This window comes from Artibeus jamaicensis, unplaced genomic scaffold, assembly GCF_021234435.1.
Source record: "Artibeus jamaicensis isolate MK-2021 breed Jamaican fruit bat unplaced genomic scaffold, CSHL_Jam_final contig_471, whole genome shotgun sequence".
Classification (NCBI taxonomy): domain Eukaryota; kingdom Metazoa; phylum Chordata; class Mammalia; order Chiroptera; family Phyllostomidae; genus Artibeus; species Artibeus jamaicensis.
This window is the reverse complement of record NW_026521850.1, coordinates 5,526,052-5,553,241: the sequence shown is the minus strand read 5'-3', so window position 1 is coordinate 5,553,241 and position 27,190 is coordinate 5,526,052. Positions and strand designations below refer to the sequence as shown.

Sequence of the window (27,190 nt, the reverse complement as noted above, 5' to 3'; positions counted from 1 at the left end):
CCTACACACTCCCTCCAGCCACAGGAGGTGCCTCTCCGGGCTCCCGTCCCCCTGACCGTGGCACGCTGGGTCATAACCTTGCATGCGCCATTGTCCTACCACCAGACCGAGCCAGCCTGGGCAGAGTCCGGGTGGGCTTGTTGGCAGCTGTATCCAAAGTCTGGGCACACGGGTGCAGAATGTGGCCGTTCTCCTGACCACATCCCTTCCACAAAAAAAAGACACTTTGCTCTTCTCCACTTTGCACAAAAATGTATTTCTGTGATATCCCGAAGTACAGACATTTACCCAGACCCCAGGTAGTAAAGCGATGCGGTGTGAGTGCGGCCCGTGGGGGTGGGGGTGGCTGGCTCAGGCCACCTGAGCACGGGAGGGAGGGCCAGCTGCGGCCCATCTGCCGAGCTGGGGAATACAGGGCAGCTGTCTCTTCCCAGGGCTGGGAGGGAAAGACTCCAGGAGAAAAAGGCCAGGGGCCTGTTCCCTGGGCCACTCCTCCAGCCTGTTCTGCGTGGAGGCAGAAATGCTGGGAGAAGCCCAGAACAGGAGGTGGGGCGAGCAGCCGTGCCCCAAGGCCTGCCCCCAGGCCCCTTGTTCCAGAGGGGCCTCCTCACCCCGTCTGTCTCACCACAGCAGCAGCCCCGAGTGATGGCGAGGGAGCGCGGGGACGCCGATACACCTGGGGCTCGCACTTCTCTGAAACTCAGCTCAGAGGTTTCCAAGGTAAAGCCCTGGGGCAGGGGGGGAGGGTGTCCACGGCAGGTGGTGCCAAATACTGGCCTGGAGGCACCCGCCTGTTGCTGCTGGAAAGGTCAGCGTGGGGAGCTCCGGTCAGAGCTGTGGGGTCCTGGGGGCGGCGGGGCAGGCAGGCTCAGTTCTGCTGGTGGGGTGCCTGGGCACCTTGGGTGCTGTGGGCAGATGAAGGGCTGGGGAGTGAACAAGCCCCCAGTCCCAGAAGGTGCTGGCTTCCAGGGCTGGGGCAGGTTCTGGTACGTTTGGCAAAAGGGGCAGTGGATGAGCCCTGGACTGGGGCCTTCAACAGCCTGGGACCTGGTGGGAGACTAGGAGGCAGCCTCCATAGCAGCGTGGCCTCAGGCAGGCCTGGCCAAGAGCAGCAGGGCCATGGTGAGCCCTACTCAGGGAGGGTCCTCTGGGGCCTGGGCTGCCTAGGCCTGGGCACGGCTCACTTCTTTGCCCCAGATGGCCCACTGCTGGGAGCACCAAGGCATTTAGGAGACTCGGGGGTTAGTTTTAATCCCTAAACCCTATCAGCCGCCCCCAGGAACCCGGATGGGGCTCTCCGGCTCGGTGGGTGGGTTAGGGTGCTGGAGTGGGCTGTGAGAAGCCTGCTGCCTCTCCTACTAGGAAGCGAGGCCAGGGTCTGAGACCACTGGGGAAGGACCGGACACTCACACGTTGGAGGCGTTTAGTCGCTGGGAGTAGGAGTATGGTGGCAACGCAGGCTTCTAGGGGGGCCTGGGAATGGCCCGGGAGCTGCAGGGACTCGGGGAGTGTTTTTGTTTTTGTACAGAAATCATATACACAAAACTTCACACTTCCTAACCAAAAAAAAATAATATATATATAATATATATATCTCACTAATTAAGGAAAAGCGTCAGTTGTGCAAAAGTTCCCCTGTGTCCCTTCGTCCGGTGGGCGGCTCCCGGGGCTGGGGGTCTGCCAGCCGGGCTGCCGCAGAGCGCCGCCTGCCGGCCGCGTGGTCCAGAGCCTGGCGGCCACGGGCAGAGGCCTCTATCTGGACGTGTCCATGTTCTCCTCTTTAAAGTTGCCGCAGTGCTCAATCACCTTTCTGGAGACAACGGGAGAGCGAGAGTCGGGAGGTGGGCTTGGGCGGGCCACGTCCCTCCCGGCCGCTGAGGCCGCTGAGTGTGTCAGCAGAAGTTAACAGTGGTGTTGACGGCGATGACTAGTGCCGAGTGGTGGGCAGGGTGGCCGGCACCAGCACCCAGGAAATGGTGCCTGTGGCCGTGAGTTCCGTCAGCACCCTGGCATCCCTGCCTTCCTCCCCATGTCCCGCCCTCCCCACCTCTCGGCCTCGGGCCGTCTGTGGTTATCGGCTCCCCTGAATCTGCTCAGGCCTGGCCTGCAAGACCCTCTGACTGTTTTTCTTCAGCACTGTCTTCCTCCCTCGTCTTTCCCTGCACACCCAAGCCTTTTCCTTCCCCGAAGTCTACTGATGTCCCCAAACCGACCCCACCCCAGACTGCATGGGGCCTCGGACGTTCCGCAGTGTCTGGGAACCACCATTCCAACTGGGTGTCTCCCTTACCGGCTGCAGTTTGGCCCTTGGGAACTGCAGGCCCCCCGCTGTTGGGTGCCACCCTGGACCCCGCATGCCCCCCCATTCAACACAAAGCCCCCGTGTTCGTTGGCCGGTGGGTGCCAGTGGTCACTGTGGGCTCTCTGTGCTGAGGAGGTGCCCCAAGGCATTTCAGGAAGGGATGCTGGTGCGGGACAGCAGTTGACCAGCCAGAGTGACTGCTCTGAAGTACCCCGTGTCGTTCACGCCTGCTGCCGGGCGGGCTGGCTCAGAGGCACGCCTCGGGTCTTTACCGAGAGGCTCACCGTAACCAGGGCAGGTTATGGGCCCACCTTAACCCTCTGCTTCTCAAACCTCCTGGGACCCCTGCTGACCATGAATGTTCCCAGGCCCCCCTCCCACACCTGCTGGGACAGAAAATCTACGGTGTGGGCCTGTACAATTTTCACAGTCCTTCCAGATGATTCTTTATGGAGATTGAGTGTGAGAGCCACTCACTTTACCATTCTCAAACTCAGACAAATCTGTCCCTAATGTTTAAGCAGTGCCTTTTGCCTAAAATGACCGCAGAAATAGCCGATGCTCCCCAGCCCAGCAGGGTCTTGGGAGCCTCTGTGCTCCAGGCCCCTCCTCCAGGACAGGACTGCACACCCGGTATAGAACTGGGGCGAACATAAGCGCCCTCCCTCCTAGGATGGGTCCTAGGGAAAGTCAGGTCGTCACTGCCGACTGCGACGGGCAGCATCCCCAAATCTCTTGCGAACTGATCGCTGTGAGATCAGAACCGGGGATGTTCCCGCCTCTGTGGTGGAAGCCACCACTGGTATCAGCGACAGGCCTGCCACTGGGCCTGGGACCCGCACACTCAGACACCCGTGCGCTCTCTGCCCTGCCTCATCTCTGGAGTGTATTTTTCTACACTGTTTCCTCTCTAGTTGGAATGTTTTTAGCCAGAAATAATGAAAACCTCTGACCTGACGTGTTGATGCCCCGTGATGACAGGGTGGGATTTGTTGGGGAAAAAACTGAAGCTGACAAACGAAGGCAGTGACACTCCATCCAGGGCGTGGTTATCCGGTTTCTGGCCACACTGTGGCCAGAATGACACTCAGGGAGGCCCCACCTGGACATCAGCATGCTGTCTACCTCCACACCCAACTTGGGCTTGCCCTGGGGCCCTCTGCATCCCTCAGTCCCCAAACCAGGGACTCCCCAGCAGTAACACTGCCGGTCGCTCACCGCGCCATCTCCTTGGTTTCCTGCCGCGCCGTGGCCATCTTGATCATGTCCTTCAGAAGGGGCATCCCGCCTTCTTTGATCAGCAGGGGGCAGTACTTGTCAGCTGTGGGGTAGGCAGGGGCAGACAGCGGGGGATCAGGGTGGGTCTTCTCTCAGCCTAGGGCCCAGGACCGCCCGCCCTGCTGCCAGGACTGCCCTTCCAGGCGGGTGGGGTGAAGGCGCAGGCCTGGGTGCGGGCACTGCTGCGATCTGGGACGGCCGAGTTCGCCCAGCCCAAGTCCACCTCGGGGGAAGAGAAGCAAGGGGTGCGTCCGTGGGAAGCGCTTCCCCACTTCAGTGTGCGGCAGCCTTTCCCCCAGAGCTCATCCTGTGGACGATATCAGCCACCTGGTGGCTTCTATTCTCTGAGTTTTGTCAAAATACAGATTCCTAAGCCCTGCCCTTGGGTACTCTAGTTCCACAGACCCAGGAACCTGTATTTAATTGGGTTTGTAACAAAATACCACCAGGCGATTCTGGTGACCAGCCAGGGTGAACCCCCATGCCTTTCTGCTGGGCGGTTTCATGGTTCGCTACAACAAAGAGTGTTCCAGGGCCTGGGACCCAGGGCTTCCACCCCACGGAGAACACAGGCATTCCAGTGGCCCTTCTGTGGATCTACGCAGTAGGAGCTACTTTTATCATCTCCATTCTACAGACGAAAGGACTGAGGTTCGGAGTTGAAGTAATTCATCCAAAGCCACTCCGGAGGCACAGGGCTTCCCTCCGGACTGGCTGCCTCTCTGAGAAAGGTGCTGTTTCTTAACAAGACTAAGCTCAAGTCGTCACAGAAAAGGCTACTGTATCACACAGTCTCCATGGGCACGAGGTCCGTATGTGAAACCTTCTGAGTACACTACACGCCCTACTTTGCAGTCTTACAAAGTAAGTGCTGTTATTGTCCCATTTTAAAGATGAGGAATTAGAGGCACAGAGTGGTTGAGAAACCTGCCCAAAGTAACACAGCCAGTAGTAGAGGCAGGCTGCAAACCCAGGTCGTCTGCTCCCAGCGCCCACGGGCTCATCCACTCTGCCAGTTAACAGGATGGAGCGGCACCAGGCCCTGGGCTCCGCATCTTCTGTGGGCTCTCTGGTCACATCAATTTCATGAGGGGGGCGTTACCATTATCCCTGTTTCACAGCGGAGGAAACTGAGGCTCAGAGAGGTTCGAGAACCCACATGAGGCCACATAGCCAGTCAGGGAGGGGACTGGGGGCCACATGTGGTCCGGGTGGTACCCTGTTTCTGCTCTCCCCCAAAACCACCGAGCACGGGACCACAGAGACTCCTGTGGGCGGGGCGGGTGGGCTCTCTTTGCGGAAATAAGTTAGAGTTGTTTAAAGTTCTCTCCTGTTCTCTCGGACGTCGTTCCCTCGGGGTTGGGTCTCTGGGCGGGTGGGTCCTGCCCGTGTCACAGAAGGCATGGGGAGTTTGCACTGCTCACTCGCATGGAAGCAGGAAGCACTGAGCCTGAGGCAGGCCCTGGCATCAGCCCCTTAGTGCTCCCCACCCCCGTCGTAAGCTTCCTGCGGGCAAGTCAGCCAGGCCTTTCCTGTGTGGGTGGGTACTCACGGTAGACAGACACAAGGTTGTACAGGGCCCAGGTGGCCCAGTGCTGGCTGACGGGGGAGATTCCCTGGGGAAGGAGGCGAAGTATTGGCTCGAATGACCTGTCGGAAGAGAAATCAAAGTCACTTCTGGTGCCGGGGCTCAGGAGAGTGCACCTTGGAGTTCCTCCTCTCTGAAGGGTCCCACAGACAAACTGTGAGCAGGCCAGGATGCAGGGGACAGGCGGCGTCTGGCCCTTTAGCGCAGCTCAGGCTAGCCAAGGCAGCTCCCTTGCACGAGAGGTGGAGAGCACAGACACACGGAGGGAGGGAGGAGGACACAGATTAGGTGGTACGGAAACTGGGGGCCTTGGCAAGGAGGAGAGACCAGCCTGCGGGGGCGGCGCACCCTGGGGAGCAGAAGCATGACCGCACTTCCTCTAACGGCTTCTGCGGGCCACCTGCTGCCGTGTCCAAAAGCCCCCAACCCATGTGCAAACCCCCTGGGCAGTGACCCCACTTCATCTCTCCTCGGGAACGACAGAAATGGAACGCAGCAAAGCCACGAGCATGAGCCCCGTCCTCCCGACACGGGTTTTCAATTCAGCGCCGATTGGATGGGCTGTCAGCCCAGAAAGGGACCCAGTCATAGACTCATGAGGGATACCCAACCTGTGGCTGGAAACTGAGTCACAAGAGCTATGTTTTGATGCCGGCTGGACTGCAAGTATTTAAATCTGTGCACAGAGCTGCAGGGAGGGGGACACGGGCACCTTAGTGAGGAGGTGGGGAGACGCAGGCAGGTTAGTGGGGCTCTCTTCCAGGGAGTGAGGTTGCCACTGGTTTCTGTTCTGTTCCCCACTGCAGGTGGGTATGTGCCCCGACAAATAAGCACGTATCGGGTGCCTGTGACCAGGAGGCTTTGGTGCGCCGGTGCTGCCATGCACGAATGTCCACCGAGCGGCGTAGCTGGGCTGTGTGCCCCTCCGCCCTGCGCTGTCTGTGGTGCACCCCGCCCTGCACTCCCGCCCCCCCTCGCACCTGTAATTGATATTTCTCCGTGAGTTGATGTCCCAGCTCTGGATGGCTGCCCACATGCGCTCTTCCACCTCCTCCCTCTGGGGTTCGCAGATGCCCCAGGCCTCAGGCCCGTCAAACATGACGTGGGAGAGGACGCCGCAGGCGTTGTAGGACACCTCTATCCCGTCAGCCTTGCTCTCCAGCAGGTTGCTGCCAGGAAGGGAGAAGAATGGAGTCTGACTTCCCCCAAGTCCCTCTTCAGAAACCAGGTGCTGGACCCCAACTTACAAACCAGATGCCAGAGGAACTATTGATTTCTTTATCACTTATTATTCATACCCAATGACTTTTAAAAGGGATGTGAGGTTGCTAACGTAGTCGCGAGAGGACCATTTACGGAGGGCTGAAAGAACAGGGATCCGCGCAACAGGGGAAGGTGACATTTAGGACAGAAACTGAGTCCAAGAGCGATTGCTGCTACTAAGCACAGACTAGAGCTCTGAGCTTCCTGGCAGCCAAGGCAAAGAGGTAAAGGCGAGAAGGACCAACCTGAAGACACTGATGAACTGGGAAGTCATGAGCTGAGGCCGCAGCTCCTTCACCTCTGCCACGTTCCCCAAGAGTCCCAGCATATTCCGATGCAGTTCCTGCTTCTCTGGGAATTCCTAGCCAAATGACAGCCACCGGGGCCTTATCGATCAGCACTTAATTACTGTCTAGTATTCTTAACCTAGATGCTTTGTGACGTCTGCCTGGCTACTCTGACTGGACAAAGAGGGGGTGGAATATGCTCCCCCCTGACCTTCTCGTGCTCCTAGGACAGTGCTGGGTGCGGACTGTCAGGGTTAGAATGGAGGGGGCTCCTTGTCACAAAATCAGAGGCTGAGTGGGGACGGGACCTAGAAACCGTGCCTGCGACAGACACAGCTCTGTTCACCAAAGCTCACAACGCTGGTTTACCGGGCTCCCCTCGGAAACTAGAGCAAGAAGACAAAGGGTGAGTTTCAGGACGAACAGACCGTTCCGCTGGACAGAATCCTGTCCAGCTGCTGTCCCGACGGACCAGCCGGACAGGACCATCTGAGAAGGCACTGCGGAGGAGAAGGGAGGGCTCTCAGGGAGAGCCCAGCCAGGCCCTAGGGGTCTCCGGAGCTTCTGTTTGCAGCAAGTCCTGGGCCGATGGGCCTGTGGAGACCCCCCAGTGCCCTTTTGCAGGAACCGCAGGGAGTGGGGGTGTGGAGGGGTGTGGCCGGTGGGGAGCCTGGGGACAGAAGGTGGCTGTGCGCACGGCCAAGGGGCGCCGATGGGAGGTGTTACCTTCAGGCAGTCCAGGAAGAGCTTCATGCCATTGAAGCTGAGGAACATCTCGCAGTTGCCCGGCGTCTCGTCCGTGATGTTCCACAGCGCGCTCCAGGAGAACTCCATGACCTGGTCGCACTGGGGGCAGGTGGGGCTCAGCGCAGGCTCCCCTGGGTGGGCCCTTGGGCTCCTCGCACCCAGTGAGGGGTCCCCGGGCCAAACATGGGCATCCCCGGGACACATCAGGCCCCTCTTGGGCTGTGGGAGGGCAGAGTGGTTCTGTGGGGATGTGACTTACTATCTTGTCCAGCAGCTTCTTCTGAATCAACTTCAGCATGGTCTGTGGGCAGAGAGGAGGACTTGCAGGGGGCCAGGCCTCGAGAGCTCCCGTGTCCCCCATGTCACCCTCCATGTTGCCCCCCGGGGCGACAGCAATTCTCTTCCTGGCTCATATATCCTGATGAGACCAAACTACCCCTCTGCGTGGAAGGCTGTTTGAAGGGCAGGCGATAGACTTGGGGTTTGGAATCAAGGGGCCGGGCAGCCGGTGCCCGCTCAACCCTAACGGTCTGTGTGGCTTTGGGAATGGACCACCCCTGAGGAATTCAGCCTCCCCAGGGAGAAGCGAAAGGAGACTGATGTTCCTTCCTCATTCTCTGCTTCCTTCCTTCGGCAACTCCAGGGTCCGGCAGAAGTAACACCTGCTTGACTGTGGTTGGTGGGGTACGTGACTGTCTCACATGAGATGGACAGCAATTTGAGCGTTTCACCTAAAATGTCATAGGATTCTTGAGTGTGATATTGTTACATTACAGAATCACATGCTTAAGATTTTGTAAGTAGAGATTTTGTAATAAAAAGGGGCATTATTTGTGCTGGACCCCGTATTTGCGATCTCCCTACCATGCACCAGGCCCTGTGCTGGGAAGAGCTGGGGACACTATGAGGGAAGGAGCAAGCGTGACGTCCTTCCCCGCGGGGCTCACAGACAGCCCCTCACACACCTACTCAGTCCCAGCTGGGAAGACACGTCAAGGCACCTGGTCCGAGGAGGGAGGAGCTACTTGTCCACTGGGACCCAGTGGGCAAATGGAGGGGCTGGGAGAGGATGACGGAGTGTTCTAGGTGGAGAAAGTCTACAGGGGTCCTGGGCAACATTCACTGTTAGGAATGCTGGTCTAGCCTGACTTCACACGGCAGCGGGGCTACGGATGAGGGACGGACGGAGGGAGGGAGGGAGGGCAGAGCAGCCCGCTGGCACGTACCACGACGAAGCCCATCTTGCCCACGGCCTCCTTGTGGTCGTTGTCCACCTGGCAGACCAGGGCATTGCACAGGTGCACGGCGATGCGCTGGATCGACTCGTCCTGCCGAGTGGGGTTGAGGATGCTGAGCAGGAGCTCGTTGACCCGGCGGTACTGGAACTCCAGCTCCTCAGGGATGCTGAAGTTGCAGAGGGTCAGGCAGCAGTTCCGCTGCACCTGGGCCGGGGAGGAGACAAGCAGAGCACAGTGAGGGGCAGACTCGGGAGCTGGACGGCAGGGCTCTCTAGAGGCAAGAGAATCCAGAGTTGTGGTGGTCAGGGAAGGCTTTCTGGAAGAGGAGACCACAAGGCTTTCTTAAAAAGCGTTTTTTAAAAATTGTGAAATTTTCATACAGAAGAGTGTATAAAAATCACAAATGCATAGTTTTAGAAATAATTATAAAGCAAACAAGCGTTTCAACAGCAATGCAGCCACCACCCGGGTGAAGAACTAGAACCCTGCCAGCACCCAGAAGCCCCCACACACCCCTTCCTGACCACGAGCCCCTCTCCCCACTAGAGACTCTCACTACCCGTTTATTGAAAGGTTTTCCAGCATCTTGCTTCTTTTTGTTCAGCCATAGGTTTGCGAGGTCAGCCATGTTTTCAGAAGTAGCCAAAACGCAGTCCCTTTTCATCACAGTGTAGTATTCCAATTTATCACCCATTCCACTGCCGGCGGATCTCAATGTTTGACTGCTTCCAATGATGGCTGGTACATGCATTCTGGTGTCCCTGCCCACAAGCCCCTTGAGGGCGCCCACACATTGGGGCGAGCTTCTGGGTCACAAGGCTTGCGTGTCTTCAGCTTCACCAGGTAACCCGACTGTTTTCCCGGGTCCCCAGACATGTAGGACAACTCTGGTGGCGCCAACACTGCTCTCTCTCTGTGTCATTTGCAGGCTTATCATTTCAGTGTTCTCAGTGCACTTTCCTTGTAATTTGGTTTCTTTCCATCCCTGCTTGTTAAATACTGGGGGTTCACCCTACTTTATTAATTATGTAAATGAGAGAATATCACTCTTGGTTAACCCCTGGCCTCTTCCCCACAATATACATATAGCTTTTCAATTTGAGAACAAATTTAAATTATAAAAGGAATACTTAATTTAAAATGTTCAAATAACACTGCCTGAGCAGCAAGTTCAAGTCCCCCAGAATTTAATCAGTTACAATGTTGGCGCACAGGCCTTCCTCGTGCCGCCCTCTGGGAGCCTAGGGGCTGAGGCTGTTTCGCTGGCTATAAGCAGGGTTTCCGGAATGAGAGGGAGCACACAGTTCCTCTTAAAGTCAAAGGTGTTTATGCTGGAGATGTAACTAACTTCTCTCGCGGCAAGAGATGCGCTTGTGTGCAAAGCAAAGAACTGCACGGCAACGCCTGGTGGGCAAAGCCGAACAAAACCTGAGTCATCTGGGGAGAGGGAACTGGGGCTCGTGGGCATAGCGGGTGGTTTGCGCCGAGTCCCAGAACAGCCTCCTGTGAAGGCCGCTGAGCACTGAGTCCATGTAATGCTGTGCCCTTGAGGATGTAAACGCACCGAGAGGTGAAAACTAAACGTGCATTTGTTCTCTCCCCGGAAAAAAAAAGAGGAAAAAAAAAGCCCTGGCTGGTGTGGCTCAGTGGACTGAGCACTGGCCTGTGAACCAAAGGGTTGCCGATCCGATTCCCAGTCAGGGCACATGCCGGGGTTGCAGGCCAGGTCTCCAGTGGTTGCGTGACAAGCAACCACACATTGATGTTTCTCTCCCTCTCTCTCTCTCCTTTCCTCTCTGTCTAAAAATAAATAAATAAAATCTTTTAAAAAGTTTGGTGTACATTCTTCTAGACTTTCTTTTCTCTTTTTAAAGTATATTTTATTGATTGTGCTATTAACAATTGTCCTAGATTTTTCTACTGTGTATTTGGGGGAGAGGAGAGGTAAAAAAAAAAAGGCCCTGTGCATATGGGCCCCAGACTCCCCTTCACTTGCCAACGTGCAGTGGGCCCCCCACTGCCTGACGTGCGGGTGCGCAGACGCACCACGACGTCCCCGTGGGGGGGCGGGTCCTGCGTTACTTTCCCAGTCCCGCGATGACTAAACCCTCTGGGTTGCCTCTGATTTCTATGTAACGAAAGGGGGCGGGTGTGTGCGCATCCTTCCCTTCCTCCGAGAACGTCCCTGAGGAACACGGAGGCCGAAGGGAAAGGGCACGTGTGGTCTCCGCAGGCTCCGACAGCTGTCCTGCAGAAAAGCGGTCTGAGCCGCCGCTGCCGCGGCGGGCAATGCGCGAGTGCCGGTCCCTAACCCTGGCTACGGCCGGGCATCTTCAGTCTCCTGCGATGAGGTGTGACATCTGGTTATTTGAATTTTCAGTTCTTTGATCGCGTTCACTAATTCGTTTGAGAATCTTCAAGTAGTATTTTTTTTTCCATTAAAAAGAAGCCTCTTTACCTGGTTCTAACATTGACCTCAGTGTGGAAAAACAGCGGTTCGGACGTCTGGAGCTGCCAGGCGGGGGGCCTGCACCTTCCGGCCCAGGCCGTGCCCCCACTGCACCGGCCTTGCTGCAGGGTGATCCTCCAACACCTACCAGCCGCTTTAAAGACGCACACACCCGCTGCCCGGCACTCCTCCTGCAGCCGTGCACTCGGGGGAGAAGTTCTCTGGTCCCCTCGGCCTGTCCCCGATGAGGATGCTGACACTGTGCTGACACCCACGTGTGACACCGGGCCATTCCATCCGGCCGGCCGGAGGGGGGAGGCGGGGCTGTGAGCAGCTTTTACTTTCTAGTTAGTACATTCTCCTAGTTCTTGACTTTGTTTTCTAAGCATTCAGTGTCTTACAGGAAACAAATATTATTTTAAAAATTTTGTTGCAAAATGTCTGTTGATGGGGAAGAGGTTCACACCCACGGCACACGAGCGTCACGCACAGTGAGCCCGGGCACTAAGCGCACACGCACAGACTGAAATCCAGGGCCCGGGTACCCAGCGTCAGTGGTGGCTATCTCCAGGGATGCGGCTATGGGTGGGTTTTTAAATCTTTATTACTTTTATAAGAAAGGCAGCTATTGAAGAAAATAGCTCCCAGCAGAACGCTCCTGGGTGGAAGGGCTGAGGAGTCCGTTTAAGCAGAGGCCGGGGTGGTGGGTGGCAGAGGGGGTGGGCCAGGTTAGTGGGGTCCGGGCCTGGCGCCACAGGGCAGGGTGCGGGAAGGGGCGCAGTGCAGAGCCAGGCGAGAAGGGGCGGGAGCAAGCACAGCAGCCCGTGGGGTCTAGAGCAGGCAGGCCAGGCTGGGCCACAGGGGGGCAGGGAAAGCGGGGCTGGGCCAGAGCATGCGGGGCCGTGGCAGGAAGGGGCTCACCGTCACCTCCTGGTAGGATTCCATGCCATTCAGCACCACCTGGATGACCTGCCGGCGCAGCTTGACGCTCTGCTCTGAGCGGTACTCGGAATTCGTCAGGTAGAAGAGGGCAGCGCTGCCCGTCACTTGAATGTTCTTGTCATACTTGTGGCACTTGAGGGCGGTGATGACCAGCTGGATGAAGACAGGGCACGGGGTCCAGGTTGGCCAGTCCCGTGAAAGCTGTGCAGGGACGGGCCTGGGGCTCTTTGAGGGGCTGGGCCGGGCCCTCTGGTCCTGCTCTCCAGGGGCAGACGTGGGGGAGCAGAAAGCAGGGCAGGGCCGTAGTTCCGGGACAAGGCCAGTGCTCGGGCACGTGAGGCACGTATGGGGCGGGGCTGGGGGTAGGGCCACCAGGATGGGGGGGGTGTGAGGGCATGTCAGGAAGGCCAGGGATGCTGGGCACATGGCCCAGCCAAGTCCAGCATCCTCCACGTGGAGACAGATGGATGGGGACCCAAGAGTCCCCTACTGCTTCTGGGACAGGGGCTGACCTTCAGAGCGCGCAGGAGCTGGTTGCAGCGCTCAATGCGCGCGATGTCGAAGAGCAGGTTGATGGCTCGCGAGGTGACCTCAGGCCTGTGCTCAGTGTAGGCCTCAATGGCGTTCAGCACCTGCTCCTCGTTCTTGTCGCCACTCACCTGCGGGCGAGGCACGCTCAGGACAACCCCAGAGAGGCCACGTGCTGGGATCCTCAGCACCGTCTCCAGCCCCCGGACGGACACCCTGGGGGCCCCGGCCATCCCCTTCCCCTCTTCAGGGCTCCCTGCCCCTCCCGCCTCCATCCCCGCTCTCACTTTGTAGGCCGGAATGTGGGTGAGGCGGCACAGGGAGGTCTCGAAGAGCCCGAGGAACTGCAGTGGCCTCTTCAGAGCCCGGAAGGGCATGATGCTGCTCTTGGAAGGCTCGATGCTGCGGGAGCAGGGCACTGGCGTCAGTGGCCCGGGGCCGGGGCTGACCCGGGTTCGGCGCAAAGGGGAGCCTCTCCTTGGGGGTGCCCGGGGACTTCCTGGAGACTCACTTCTAGGCCCTTCAGCTCATCTTTTTTTTTTTCTTTTTAAGGTCAGGGGACACAGACCCTGCTTCTGGATGGAAGGATGGCAAGGTCACAGGGTAGAAGAACAGGTGGGATGGGAGGTAGGGTTGTAGCCACCTTTGGAAAACAGCATCTGCCGTTTCAATGAGGACGTATCACCTTTAGGTCCCACCAACAATCATGAAGGGACACGCCCATCAACTGAACCCCACCCAGGTCTGGCTGGGGGTAGACAGGGCTTTGGCCAAGTACAGCCGATGGGTTTGCATCAGACCTCCAGCCAGCCAGCCTGGAAACTGCCCTGCCTGCTGCGGCAGCCAACGAGTGGCGGACGCTGCCAGGCCCGCTGCGCCCCCTCCACAGTCTCTGGCTAGTCTGCACGTCCCAATTTCCCAGTCATCCCCGGGGCTGCGCCGTCTAGGCTTTGTACACGCTATCCCCTCTGCTAAAACACCTTTCCGCTGGCAATCCCAGAATGAACTTTCAAAGCAGCTTGGATGGCCCTGGCTGGTGTGTCTCAGTGGACTGAGCTCAGGCCTGTGAACAGAATGGTCACTGGATGAATTCCCAGTCAGGGCACATGCCTGGGCTGTGGGCCAGGTCCCCAGTTGGGGGTGTGAGAGAGGCAACTGGGAGATATATATCTTGCACACTGGTGTTTCTCTGCTCCTCTTTCTCCCTCCCTTCCCATTCCCTTCCTATCTCTCTAAAAATAAATGGATAAAAATCTTAAAAAGAAAAAAAATAGACAGCTTGGATGCCATTCCCAGTCCTCAGGGCAACCCTGTGGCCCCCCTTCCACAGTCCTCACAGTGACCTGTCGTACAGGCTGGCAAGGGCAGGGCCTCGTCCGTGTCTTTATCTCAAGCGCCCAGAGGGATGGGTGGTAAGTGCTTGTTGAACGACGCCCCACGGCACCCCGAGGGTGGCATGGGTGAGTCCACACCTGGTCTGCCCTGCCTCCTCGTCCATCTTGGAGACACTGCAGTTCTCCAGGACCATGTGGCCAGAGATGTCCAGGGACATGAGGTTCCCCAGCTTCTGCACGAAGAGGCTCAGCACCTTGCGGGTCAGCTTGAACTTGTAGTAGCTGGAGAGGCGGTCTCGGGAGATGTCCAAGTGTCTGAAGATTGGGGGGCATATAGGTCAGGAGCTGGATGCAGGCCAGGGCTTGCGTGACCGAGGAGGGCCCAGAACTGCCGCAGGGCATTCTGGGAAAAATCCTGCCGGGACCTCAGTGCCCTGAAGAACCCTGACCCACCAGCCGACGCACTGCGTTTAAGGACCGGCACTGTCCCTCCACGCCCACCTCCTACCAAGCCAGGGGCTCGTGAACCTTCGGGGGCCGACAACATGAATGTCCCCGCTCCCACCCCAGCCGGCTTGCTGCCGGCTGCTCACCGCAGCTTGTGCAGCTGGACGATGACCCGAATGTGGTCGTCGGACAGGTCCATGTTGTAGAGCACAAGGGACACGAGGCTGTCTCTCCACTGGGTGAGGAAGGCCGCGTCACTGGTCTGGATGCCCGAGAGGTCTAAGGCGGCCAGTGAATTGAGAGGCCGCAGCAGGGACTCCACAGGGACCCCGTCAATCATGCGGCCCAAGTTGAGGAAGCGCAGGCGGCTAAAGCCCTCGAATGTGAAGTCCTTGACCAGCACCTGGCAGGTGGGGTTGACGAGGCACTCGTCCTCACAGCCCCCCGGGTTCTCCTCCTCATAGAAAATGTTGGCGCAGCCGAAGAGGCTCAAGGACACCAGGGTGTGGCTAAAGCTCCTCAGGGTCTGCAGGCTCTTGGCGGACAGCTTCTCGCAGTTGGTCAGGTAGAGCTCCACCAGGTCCTGGGGGCAGGCACGGCTCCGTCAGCACTGCAGCCCAGCCCCCACCCCGGCCAGGCCCTGCGCTACAGGTGGGCCCGGGGAGGGGCTGCCCAGGGGGAAGAGTACTGCAGGGGCCTCGGGCTCCTCGCCCTGGGGCCGACCAGCCCTGCCCCAGCATCTCACAGCCCTGTGGGGGCCTCCCATGGCTACCGGGTGCCCAGCGAGGCAGGTCTCACCTGCTTGCGGATGGCTTCCAGGTCCTGGTCTTGCACCAGGTCCTCACGGAGGTGGATGCGGGTGAGGCGGGTGCTGCGAGGATCGGAGAAGAGGCTGAAGAAGCTCTCGTGCGGCTCAAAGTTGCAGGCGGCGTTGACCAGCTCCACGTACCTGAGAGGGAGGGAGGGTGGGAGACCTGGCTCAGGGAGCGGCATGGTGACCCTCGTCCCTCTACCTGAAGCCCCCGTCCCCTCCCCCTCCTCCTCCCAGTGCCTGGCTGGGTCTCCACTACCCCAGTCCCCAGCAGAGACTAAGGGTGGCCCCAGGAACCAGGAGTCCAAAGGCAGACCTCCTGGTGAGGAAGGGCCTCCCACCAGTAGCGAATCCCAGGCTCCTCCTCCCAAACCGCAGACACCTCCATGACAAACACACGCATCTCCACTCATCTTCTTGAAGCAGCTCCTCAAGCAGCCCCTCCCAGGACCCCTTCCGACAGGCAGATTCAGTAAAACCCAGCTGAGATACCGGCTCAGGCGAGATACCAAAACCCTGGTCTTGGTGGGAAAGGCTTTGGAGCAAGCGCTCTGGCATCCGAATGCTGCCTGGCTATTCCCTCCGTGGGCCCCTTCACACAAGTGACTGAACTCCCCCGAGCCTCGGTCTCCTCATCTGTGAAGTGACCCTAACTCTGGTCTACAGCGTGTCCAACCCGCTGCTGCCAGCCCCGCATGAAATGCTGGGGATGCACGGGTCCCCACTTCTCCCTGCAGCTGTCCCATCCAACAATTTCCCTTCTGGGCGTCTCGGCTGAGATCTCACAGGTCAGCGGTCACACGTCGTGCTTCTAGGGGCCTCCACCAGCAGGGGGCCCCTCGGAGAGGCCACACACAGATTTTCTGAAAGACTCTATCCCCGCTCATGGATCCCTTATTTCGGCATTGGTGTATATTGTATGTTCACACATACATGTGTGTTCACAGGCACAGGTGTGCACACAGGCAGGACACCAGTAACTCCTTCATCTGCGTGCAGATTTCTGGACCCTCCCACAGGTGAAACACACACCTGCAGCTTCACAGTCAAACGTGCCCCGCGTTGCAGGAGCCCACGTGCACACCTAGGACGGCACCAGTATCCCGCACCCATGGACCCCTGCACACGCACACACCCCTCACACATACGTATCTACAGTCGCCCAGCACGTGGCACATGCACAGTGGTCCCACTCCAAGGCACACACATGCACATTCTGAGACTTTGGCCCCTGCCCCAGCTCCGGGCCTGCTCACTCATTGACGAGCCGGTCACAGATCTCGCTGGGCAGGAAGATGTCTGGATGCAGCCTCAGAGTCTCCTTATCCAGGAGGTAGCCCAAGGTGCCATCCAGGTTGCGCAGGCAGAAGTCGGTGCAGAGGGCCATCAGGGACTCAGGGGTATCGGACGCCATGCTGGGGTAGGAAGGTGGGCCACTCTGGGGCAGGGCAGGGCAGGGGCGGCGTCTCGGCACTCACAGGGTCATTGGCAGGGCCACAGCCTAGGGAGTGGGAAAGCACAGTGAGCCGCGCAAAAGCCGGGACCACCAGCTGCCCCGCGTCTGCTCTCCGAGCAGGGAGACGGAGGCCCCGGACCTCACGCTCCGATCAGCAGCCCCGCACGCAGGCCCCGGTGTTCCAGACCACCCTCTGCCCCTCTCTGCTGGGCCGCTGTCGCTGCCTGACTCGGCCTGCAAAGAGCAGGGGCCTTGTCCGAGCGTCTCTGTGTCTGATGATGTCTGTGGACAGCTGTGTGTGTTGGCGCCCGGTGCTTGGGTGGGTTGCAGGGGGCTTTCACTAACAGTACAGAGTGTTCCTTGCTATGTGATCTTTACATTTTTTTAATTTATTGATTTTTAAAAAAGGAAAGAAGGGGGAGGGACAGAGAGAGAGAGAGAACACTGATTTGTTGCTCCGCCCATCCATGCATTCATTGGTTGATTCTCGTATGTGCCCTGAGGATTGAACCCCCAAACCTGGCACGTCGGGCGACTCTCCAACTGAGCTACTGGCTAGGGCCCTGGTTGTGTAAACCAACTGGTATGTAGGTGTCACTGTTCGAACACTTAGCATGTGCCAGGGCTTTATAGACATGTTCTCACTCACTCTCGTTATACATGACTAAGAATCCAGGCTCCTCCTAACTGAAATGAAAATATACGTCCACATGAAAAGCTGTACGTCACAGCTCACAGCGGTATCATTCACAACGGCCCCAAGTGGAGATGACACAGTGTCTGACGGCTGATGGACGGACCAACGGACATGGTCTGTCCATACACCGGCCTGTTATCCGGCCAGAAGAGGAACAGAGTAGAGAGATACCAAAACACTGGGCCTTGAAAACATTGTACGAAGTGAAAGAAACCAGTCACAAAAGGCGTCAGGCACACATGTGACCCGAGTCCACTTACGCGAAATGTCCAGCCGGCCTAGGGAAACCTGTGCGGACGGGGGAGGCGAGAGGTTGGCCAGGGCCGGGGAACGAGGAGGCACGGCCAACGGGCGTACGGTTTGCTTCTGGGGGCGACGGAATGTTCTCAGGCCGACTGCAGGCAGGACCGCCCAGCCCTGCGCACGCGCTAACACCCACTGCGCCGTCCGTCCCTGTTCAACAGGCAGGCTGTGCTGTGCGGGAACTATGGCTCAACACCACAGCTACTAAGGAAGTGAGGCGTCCGCCTGTCCTCATGACACTGAGGTAGGTAAGGGACTCTTACGTAGGATTTATAAGGGGAAAATGGTCAGTCGGTCTGCACTGAATGAAGAAACTTCCATTTGCACATGCCCCCAAAGTTTTAGGAGATGGACCTTCAACCTATATGTGGAGGTAAAACAATAATGTTTCCAGAAGAAAGCATAGAATATCTTTATGATTTTACGTAGGCAATGATTTCTTAAACAGGTCATAAAAAACACAAATCATAAAGAAAAACTGAACTGCCTCAAAATTTAAGGCTGTTTTCATCAAAAGATGTCATCAGGAACGGAAGCCTGGCTCCTGGGTTGCGGGCCAGGTCCCCAGGAGGGGGCGTGTGAGGGGCGACCACACACGGATGATGTTTCTCTCCCTCTCTTACTCCCTCTGTGCCCCTCTCTAAAAATAAATAAATAAAACCTAAAAAGAAAAGAAAAAGAGAGAGAGCCCCCGCCGGGTAGCTCAGTTGGTTAGAGTGTTGTCCCAATACACAAAGCTTGCTGGTTCGATGCCAGGTCCGAGCCCATACAAGAAGCAACAAATGAACACATACAAAAGTTGAGCAACAAATTCATGTCTCTCTCCCTCCTTCCCTCCTTCTCTCTCAAATCAATAAATAAAAAATTTTAAAAAAGGAAGAGAAAGGGCAAGCCACAGAGTAAAAGATATTTTCGACCAAAGGCTCATATTCAGAATATATAAACAATTCCGACAAATCAGTTTTCTAAGAAAGGACATAGTATCAAAGAGACGTGAACGGCATTTCCCGAAGGACAGGGAACTGGACGGTGGCGCGTGGCAGGGAGCTCAGCTTCATCAGCACTGGCAAAACCCAGCGAGACACCACGGGCCGCCCACCACCACGGCTCTCCCGCGAACAGCAGCAAAAACAGGCAACGCCAGGTCGACGGAGCCTGTGCTGCAGTGAAGACACGGAGCGACGGGCGCCACCAAACCGCTGTGGGCCGTGGACTGGGGTGCACTGCGGGGTGACTGGAATCCCGTGTGACGCTATCTACTGAAGGCAAAGACACATATGTGTTCAACATTTGGCGATTCTACACCTGGGTATGCACCCGAAGAAACACACGTACAAATGTTCACCAGCACACACACACACACACACACACACCCCCGGAATGTTCACGGCAGCCCTATTCATCACAGCCCCACAGAGTGGACAACCAGAATGTCCACTGACACTCAAAGGACAATGACACGCGCACCGAGGAAACACCACGCAGCAGCGAGGACGCATGGGTCGCTGCCAACACAATAGCTTGGAAGAAACTCTCGGTTTAGCGACGGAGCCAGACACGGAGGAGCACACAGTCACACCCTGTGCGAGTCCATTTATGTATCAGTCCATTGCGTTAAAGACCAGCAGCCAAGAAAACCGACTCTGGGGCAGCGGCCAGGCCTGTGGCTGCCCCAGGGGCCTGGCTGCGTGTTGAGAAGCTTCTCGTCCCCCATCGGAGGGGTGGACACACAGGTATGTTCACTCTGTGACTACTCAGGGAGCTTTATCATGATGTGTGTACTTCTGAGAAGGTATGTTGCATATAACTCATTTCCAAGTTTACAAAGTGGCCTGGACACCAACGAGGGCCGTGTTTCGGAGGGATTCGGGTCCAGTTAAGTGATGACCTCGTAGTGCACTGGTGGCTCCGATGAGGCCAATGGAGAATGAAAGTGGAACCCTTGTGTCCAAATGCGAATGAGACAGAAGCAATCAGGCCCTAGCCAGGTAGCTCACCTGGTCAGAGTGATATCTTGATATGCCAAGGTTACAGGTTCAAGCCCTGGTCAGGGGACATATAAGAGTCAACCAATGAATGCATAAATAACTGGAACAACAAAAATCAATGTCTCTCTCTCTCTAAAAAAAAAAAGAAAACAATCGACCATTTATAGAACTGAAGACAGGAATGAATTCTAAACCGTTTTCCTACCAGAGTCTACAGCAGAAAGGGCGTGGCGGGGGTGGAAGAGGCAAAACTAACCTACGATGTTAAAAGGCAGGGTGGTGATTACCTTTGCAGGGAGGCAGTAATTACAGAGTGACAGGGTGGTGGGGGGAGGCGGCTGCTGGCTGGGTGCTCGGTTGGCGCATTGGTGCCGTGTGCCAGGGTCGTTCTCCGTGGGCACACACAGGAGACAACCAATGCGTGCACAAATAAATAGAACAAATCGATCTCTCTTTCTAAAATCAATAAACATATTCTCACGTGATGATTAAAGATAGCAGCATGACCCTAGCTGGGGGCCTCAGGTGGCTGGGGTGTCGTCCCACACACTGGAAGGTTGCGGGTTTGATTCCGGGTCAGGGCACATACTTGGGGTGTGTGTTCGGTCCCTGGTCCGGATGCATATGGGAGGCAACTAACTGATGTCTCTCTCTCCCTTCCTTTCCCTAAAATCAATGATGGAAAATATCCTCAGGTGAGGACCGGGGAAAAGCGCAGGCTCTATGGTCAGATTGATCTGGGTTTCAACCCGAATACACAATTCGCTGGTAAGTTACTCACTTACCAGCGGACCTCAGTTTCTTCACCTGCAAAATGGGCTAATAACCCCCACTTCCTGGGGCTGCTGGAGTGAGATGTCAGGAAAATGCTTAGTTTCAGGTCCGGCTTGACTGAGTGTATGACCAAAGGTGATTATGACCCCACCTTACGGATGACGGACCTCATGCTCAGAGAGAGAGGCTACTCAAACCAAACTGGGATTTGAACCTGGCCTCTCGGACTCCATCACCTCACCTCCAGGAGGGTTTGCAGTACAGGGCCCAGTGTTGCCCTGGCTTCTTGGAGCCTCTGCATCCACATTCGATTCTGACAGGCAGCTCAGGAGACTCAGGGCGTGACCACAGAGTGTGGTGCCCTTTGGAACTGCCAGCTCTAAGTTCTGGTAGTGCCATTTACTGGCGAGCTGGCTACAGGAGCTCGGTTTCAAGTCCTAGCCCTGCTACCTAAGAACAGGTGAACTTGGGCAAGTGTCTTCACCTCTCTGTGCCTCAGTTTCTATTCTAAACTAGGGAGCGCTTTGTGAAGACAACATGGAATGATACCGAACAGGCTTAGCACGGTGCCTGGCACGCAGTAATAGCAACTGAACTACCATCATCATCATCGCCACCTTCTATCTCACCTGCCCTGGTCCCTAAGTTGAGCAGGGTCTGCTCCCGGCCAGCTTCCCCAGGCCTGAGTCTCCTGCCACAGGCCCATTGTGCCAGCTGTCCCGTTGGCTACGTGACACCCTTCAGGGAAAGCACAACAAACAGGCTGCCCGGGTCCTGGGCTTGGCCTGCCTTTGCCTTCATTCACTTTCAGATCTTCAATGGGAGACCGGAACCAGAGGTGCGCTGGCAGCAGGGAGCGCACCCCCCTGGAGACAGCCCCCGCTGGAGACGCACGAGTCCAATGTCCTCAAGCAGCCAGCCACTCAAGGCCTCCAGAATCAGAACCAGCTTTCCGGCCAACCCTGTGCCCACAGACCCCTACGCTAGCTGGCCTGGCCTCTGTCACTGCGCTGGCAGTAGGCCAGAAGCACAGAGTCACCTTCAGACCTTTGCTCAGTCGGTTCCCTGGCATCTGGGAACATCCAAATTCAACCAACTATTCCACCTTCTACCAAATACTGTTCCCATGCCCAAACACCCATTCACATCCCTCCTCCAGGAAGTGTCCCTGACCACTCCGGGCCCACATCATGTGTGAACCCTCCTTGCTTAACTGATGCCTAAGCACCCTCAGGTCCCGGTGTCCACATCACTTCCCGTGGGAACCCTCCTGGCCCCTCCAAGGTGCACCTGCTTGGGCCCGTAGGACCGCACCAGCTCGCACTTCATGCCAATGCCCGTTTAACCCTCTGGCTCCCCTGCCTAGTGGCTGGCTCCATGAGAGCAGGGAGCAGACCGTCTGGCCTGGCATTGCCTTCCTGGGTGTAGCCCAGGCTGTTTATCTGTCCACACAGTGCCTATCTGGCGAGCACTGGGCATCCCATGGTGAGCGACACCAGACAAGGGCTCTGTCCCACGGAGCACACTGTGGGGACAGACAGCCACCTAAGGAGCTCTGGACTGGGCAGGCTTCCCGGGAAGTGACATTTCAGCTGCAACCCAAAGGATGAGTCACAGCTAACTCCAGTGGTGGGCAGAGAAAGGAAAGGCACCCAGAGGGTGGAAAGCTGTGCACGGGCTGCGGGGACAGGCAGTGTGGGGCCTGGTACCACGGCCCAGCGCCGTGACCGTCTGCTGGACAACGGAGGGGCCCAATGCCGCGAGGGCCTGACAGGCAGCAGCGTGTCCACATGTGCCTGTGGAAGGGGCGACGAGGCTGTGCCGCACGTGGATGCCGGGGGGCAAGGCACGCCCTCGTACGCTCCCTGCCCGCCGTGCCCAGGACAGTGCTGGGCACCCAGGGGCCCCAGAGGGAGCCTCGTGGCTGTAACTGAGAGAGCTTTGCTGTTTCTGCAGGTGTGAGCCCAGTCGCCCAGGTAGCTGCTCTGTCCTAACTCTGCTCCTCAACAGGAAGACACATCACCCTGTTGGCCACCAAAGTCACCAAAAGATAAACCAGGCAGAGGGTACCATCTGCTAACTGCCCTGGGCAGGGTCCATGTTGCTGTTTGGAGCTGGCTGAGCTGCAGGAGGAAGGGGCCGACCTCACGCTGGCACTGAGGCCGAGGGGCCTGGAGTACCCGGCTCCCTGCATGGCATCCGGCTGCAGGCCCGGCACCTGCCAGAGGGAGCACCCCCTCCCCGCCCTGCCCCCTGGAGCTCCTCATTCTTGAGGCCGGCACTGGTCACAAAGGGTTCTGGCAACTGGGGACAGAAGGAACGCTGGCCGCGAGGGAACAGTGCACGGCGAGAACAACTCTGCGCCTTTCACCATCCCTTCTCTCGCAGACTCCAAAACTGGGCCAGTCACGAGCCAATGATGTCCCGGGGGTACGGGGGCTGCCGGGAGAAAACGGTGGCAGCCACTGCCTTCACACTGGTGGCTTCCAGGCACACACCAAGCTCCTTACGGGTTTGTTTCACACGGTCTCCTAGTTGACTAACAGAACCGCATGCCTTAGGATTTGTACTTGTAGCTAATCTGTCATTTGTGTAGCAGTTTGTCTAATAACCTGTCCCCCAACCTGAGAGTTCTGGGAGGGCAGGAGCTCCAGTCATTGGCACGCTCCTGGTCCCTGGGTGCTTGGCCAGCGCCTGCTACCCACAGGGTAAAGGTTTGCTTTTGCCCGAGTTACCTCACCAAGGCACCACAAGGCAGACCGCCACCGTTTCCTGATGAAGACACTGGAGCTTGTCGGAAATCCCACAGCTCGTGCAAGTGAGACGCAGCCCTAAGCCATGCCCGAGCTCCTCACCAAACCATTCAGTCTTCCATTCACCCAACAGAGGGAAGAGAAACTAAGGTCCAGAGGGAGCCTGGGGCCCCATCAGCGTCCTAACGCCCGGCAGACAGGGGCAGGGGGAGCCAGAAGGTCTGAGCCTTGGAGCAGCGCCCACCCCGTGAAATATTAACCCAGGAGCTGGGGGTGGGGAGGAACCCAAACAAATGCCCTCTTTACAGAGGCTGGAAGCGTTTCAGGAGGGAACAGACCCCAGGCCAGATGGAGGGAGTCGGGGCGAGTGTCGGGGGGCTCTGGGGAGCAGGGGTGCCGCAGCCAGCAGCCAGCCTGCCGAGTCTCCTCTGTAGGGAAGGTTGTGTCCAGAAGGTGCGGAAGTGGAGTGAGCATCACAGCTGGCTGGAGCTACCTGGAAGCAGAGGGGCCTTGGGGGATACCCGAGTTCTACTGAAACTGAACGATCACACCCGCACTGAGCTCTGTGAACCCAACAACCACGTGAGGCAGTTCTCGTAATCTATCAACTTAGGAAGAGGCAGCCGAGGCTCCGAGTGGTGAAGTAATCTACCACGGACGACGCAGAGGTACATGTGGATGTGTGTACATGTATTCATTAGCCCGAGACCCAGTGGTTTGAGCTTCCCGTGCACGTTCCAGCTGAAGCTGCAAATAACATGAGGTACATATATACTAATAATTTTGTTTTTCAGATGAAGAACTGTGGTTCAAGGAAATGCAATGACTTGCCCAAGGTCTCTCAGTAAGTGCCTGCCTTTCTCTACCGTTATGCCAAGGGCAGGAATGGGTTCTCCAAGCCTCAGCTTTCCCTTCTGCAGCCTGAGCCTTCACTGCCTCCTTGCAGCTCTGAGCATCCTTGGGCACTGAGCACAGATGGTCAGGTATCGCTGGTGACCGTCCTGCGGACAGACAGCACTTGTCTGCCACAGGACTGGAAGCTTCCTTGAGGCAGGGACCCTGCGTGATCCTTTGGGGTCTACGGGACACGGTGAGGGAGAGGTTGGTTACGGGTGAAGGAGACATAGCTCCACAAATACAGCCTAGGCAATATTTACAGTCCAACATTCACCAGGACCCTTCTCTGTCAGCACACCCGCCTCATGGGGTTGCCGAGGACACACCATCAAATGATGGCGAGAAGGTAGTAACCAACAATCATGGGAGCATTTCCTAAGAGTGATGTTTGGAGAGATCCTTCTGCTCCTTTTTGAATCAGGGAAACCTGTGCATTTCTGAACCTTTGTGATCCCAAAATAGATGACCGAAAGGGAGACTCTGAACTTGCATTTCAGAAGTCAAGAACAGCTGAGGTACTGAAGTCCTCTGCCTGGGGCGGGGGCAATGGTGTGCAAAACAGGGCTACAGAATCCAGGTGGCCCAACAAGAATGGCTCTTTACCTTTGCAGAGAGCTTTCAAGTGCACCAGACTCTTTCAGAACCTTGTTTCAGTTCATCCTCCCAACAGCCTTCAGAGTCAGTGGACAGACAGGAAAGCTGAGGCCAGATGGGATGGGGCTGCCCAAGGGCACTCAGCGAGCCAGCAGTGGAGCTGAGGCTTGACCCAGGTGCCCAAGTCACCAGTTCGACGGCTCAGGCACAACAGCCTGATCCAACACGCTGGCTTTTGGCATCTATATGCTGAGTTTTCATTCTCAAACCCTCCGGCCCAGTCGCCCACTCAGCTTAACGCACCAACCTGCCGAAATCTCAGCCTCTGCTGAGCACTTTTGGGATGGACAGTCTCCGGCACCAGACCAGCCACACCCCCCGACCACCCCAGTGTACGCTGACCTAAGGCCAACATACACTGCCCTTCTCAGCCTGTCTTCATGTCATACTTACTTCAACACTGTCATTTTGCCTGTTTTATGTAGCAGAATGGGGTTTTGCTGAGCTCTTTAAAAAAAGTCCCCGTCACCTTCCACTGCTGCTGAAAAGCCAGGACCAAACTACCATTGTCCTCGGAGGAGCTGCAGCCATTGTTCCCACCAACGGGTGACAGGAAGTTTCCACGTTCTCTCTCCCACTGCTCCCCCAATTTCCACTCACTCAGGGATGACACCACCCGCTGGTGCTGAAAAGAAAGGCTTCCAGGCAGACACACACAGTCCCTCATTGTTGTCCTGGTCATCACAATGGCCACGCACTTAACAGGTGCCGATCAGTGTGCTAAGCACTTCAGGGTGATCTCTCCTTTCACCCAAGAACTGTTTTACAGATGAGGAAGCTGAGGTGACCAAAAGGTCCCTTGCCCAAGTCCTCACAACCAGGAAGCAGTGGCATGACCTGATCTAACCACAGCGCTCTACAGCTGCCCTTTTGTGTCCATTCCATCAATAGCTATTACACAGATGGAAGAAGGGTACTTGCAACTTGAGGCCAGGGCACAATGGCCATTTGTCATCTAAAACAAATCTGTATTTTCTCCAAGCACCAGACACTTCAAGTTAGCACAGTTCTGAAAGGGTGCCCCCGTTGGACACCCCATGAATTGGCAATCATGCAGACAGTCCCTGATGTCGTCCCTACCATGAACTGGTCCCCATTCTTCTCTGACTCCATCAACTGCTCCTCCCCTCCTTCATTCTGCTTCAGCCCTACACTCCTCATGCTGTTTCTTAAAATCATTGGGCACGTGACCTCAGGACCTTTGCACTTGCTGTTGAATGCTCTGCCTTCAGAGAGCTGTATGGCTTGCTCCCTCGCTCCCTTCAGGTCTCTGATCAGATATCTGCTCATCAGACACGTTCTTTGACCGCTGTCTATAAAAATGTGCCTGCACTCCCTGACTCTTTCCATGGCCCTTCCTGCTTCCACCCCCACCCCCAGCCACCCTACATACTACAGTTATTATTTGCTGGAGGAACAAATGAAACAAAACAGAGAGGCTGCTCACTCTTGGCTACCACCTCCTGCAGAGGGTAGCCTCCTGGGACCCTTTTCAAAGCTGCCTTCAAGCTCATTCCAACCAGCCTGAAAAGAAATATTCTGTGGGAAAGATCATATGGGATGATTTTCCCACGGAGGCACCAGGCAGCCCTTTCCCCCTGAAAAAACAAGTGTGCTGGCAGGTGCAGGCAGAGCCTGGAAATCCTGAACACCTCAGGCACAGAGCAGCCAAGTCCAATTCCACCCACAGAGCTACAGTGGCCAGCGCAGTCAGTTTCAGTTTCAACTCACCTGCCTGGCTCCTGCTCCTCAGGTTTGCAACCCCGCCCCATCCCTTTCCCCCCTGTTGGGCTGTTGGATTTCCTGCACGTTCCCATCCCTTTTAGCAGCTGACCCGGGCTTGAAGCTGTCCCTGAGCATGTAAGCACTGCTGTGGGGGAACTTGATTAAGCTCATCCAACAGGTAGGGGGGCAGGGGTTGGCCCTGGCGGTCCCACACCGACCCCCCCATGTTGTAGGGGCATCCAACAAGGAGTCATTTTCTCTCTGGAGCAAGGGAGCTCAGTTTCAAAGACACGTTTCTCAGACCTGGTAGCAGGGGTAGAGGAAGCCCTCCCACCACTGGCCGAGATGGACCTGTGCAAGTGGTCGCGGCGGCGATGCTGAGGCGATGCTGAGGCGCCGGAGGCAGGAGGGGAAGGGGCAGAACGCAGGTGCATCCCTTGGCTCCAGGAACGGACAGGATGCTTCCTCGGCGGAGGAAGAGCGGAGGATGCGGCCCGGGCCGGCAGGGGATGTCGTCAGGCTAGGGCTGGGGTCTGGGGGAGACCGAGGTCGACGAGGCGGAGCTTGGGGTCCCGAGGGCGGGAGGCCCGGGCGGGAGGGGGTCGCGCCGCAGGGACCCTTGGCCTTTACCTTGCCCTTAGGGCTGCAGGCCGCCCAGTGCTGGCTCCGGGGCTCGGCCCCTCCTCCCCCGATTCGGCTCCTACAGCTCGGAGCCTGCAGCCGCCGCCT

General features: G+C 57.1%; 1 protein-coding gene across 5 annotated transcripts; it reads right to left on the bottom strand.

The window, feature by feature from the left end:
- Window positions 1–232: 232 nt before the first annotated feature.
- Window positions 233–27,190, bottom strand: ZER1 (zyg-11 related cell cycle regulator). 5 transcript variants are annotated; one of them, XM_037148919.2, is made up of 16 exons: window positions 27,092–27,190; window positions 16,471–16,715; window positions 15,202–15,352; window positions 14,550–14,986; window positions 14,095–14,271; window positions 12,910–13,024; window positions 12,607–12,753; window positions 12,074–12,247; window positions 8,692–8,907; window positions 7,725–7,766; window positions 7,445–7,564; window positions 6,677–6,792; window positions 6,149–6,337; window positions 5,133–5,230; window positions 3,521–3,623; window positions 233–1,810 (listed from the first exon to the last, which is right to left on the bottom strand). In XM_037148919.2, the coding sequence occupies exons 2-16, from the start codon at window positions 16,626–16,628 to the stop codon at window positions 1,753–1,755; spliced, it is 2,301 nt and encodes a 766-aa protein (XP_037004814.2). In that variant the 5' UTR covers window positions 16,629–16,715; window positions 27,092–27,190; the 3' UTR covers window positions 233–1,752. The 5 variants fall into 5 exon arrangements, with proteins under 5 accessions (XP_037004814.2, XP_037004753.2, XP_037005018.2 ...); XM_037148858.2 differs by having other exon boundaries at window positions 26,813–27,187; XM_037149123.2 differs by having other exon boundaries at window positions 12,080–12,247; window positions 26,813–27,187.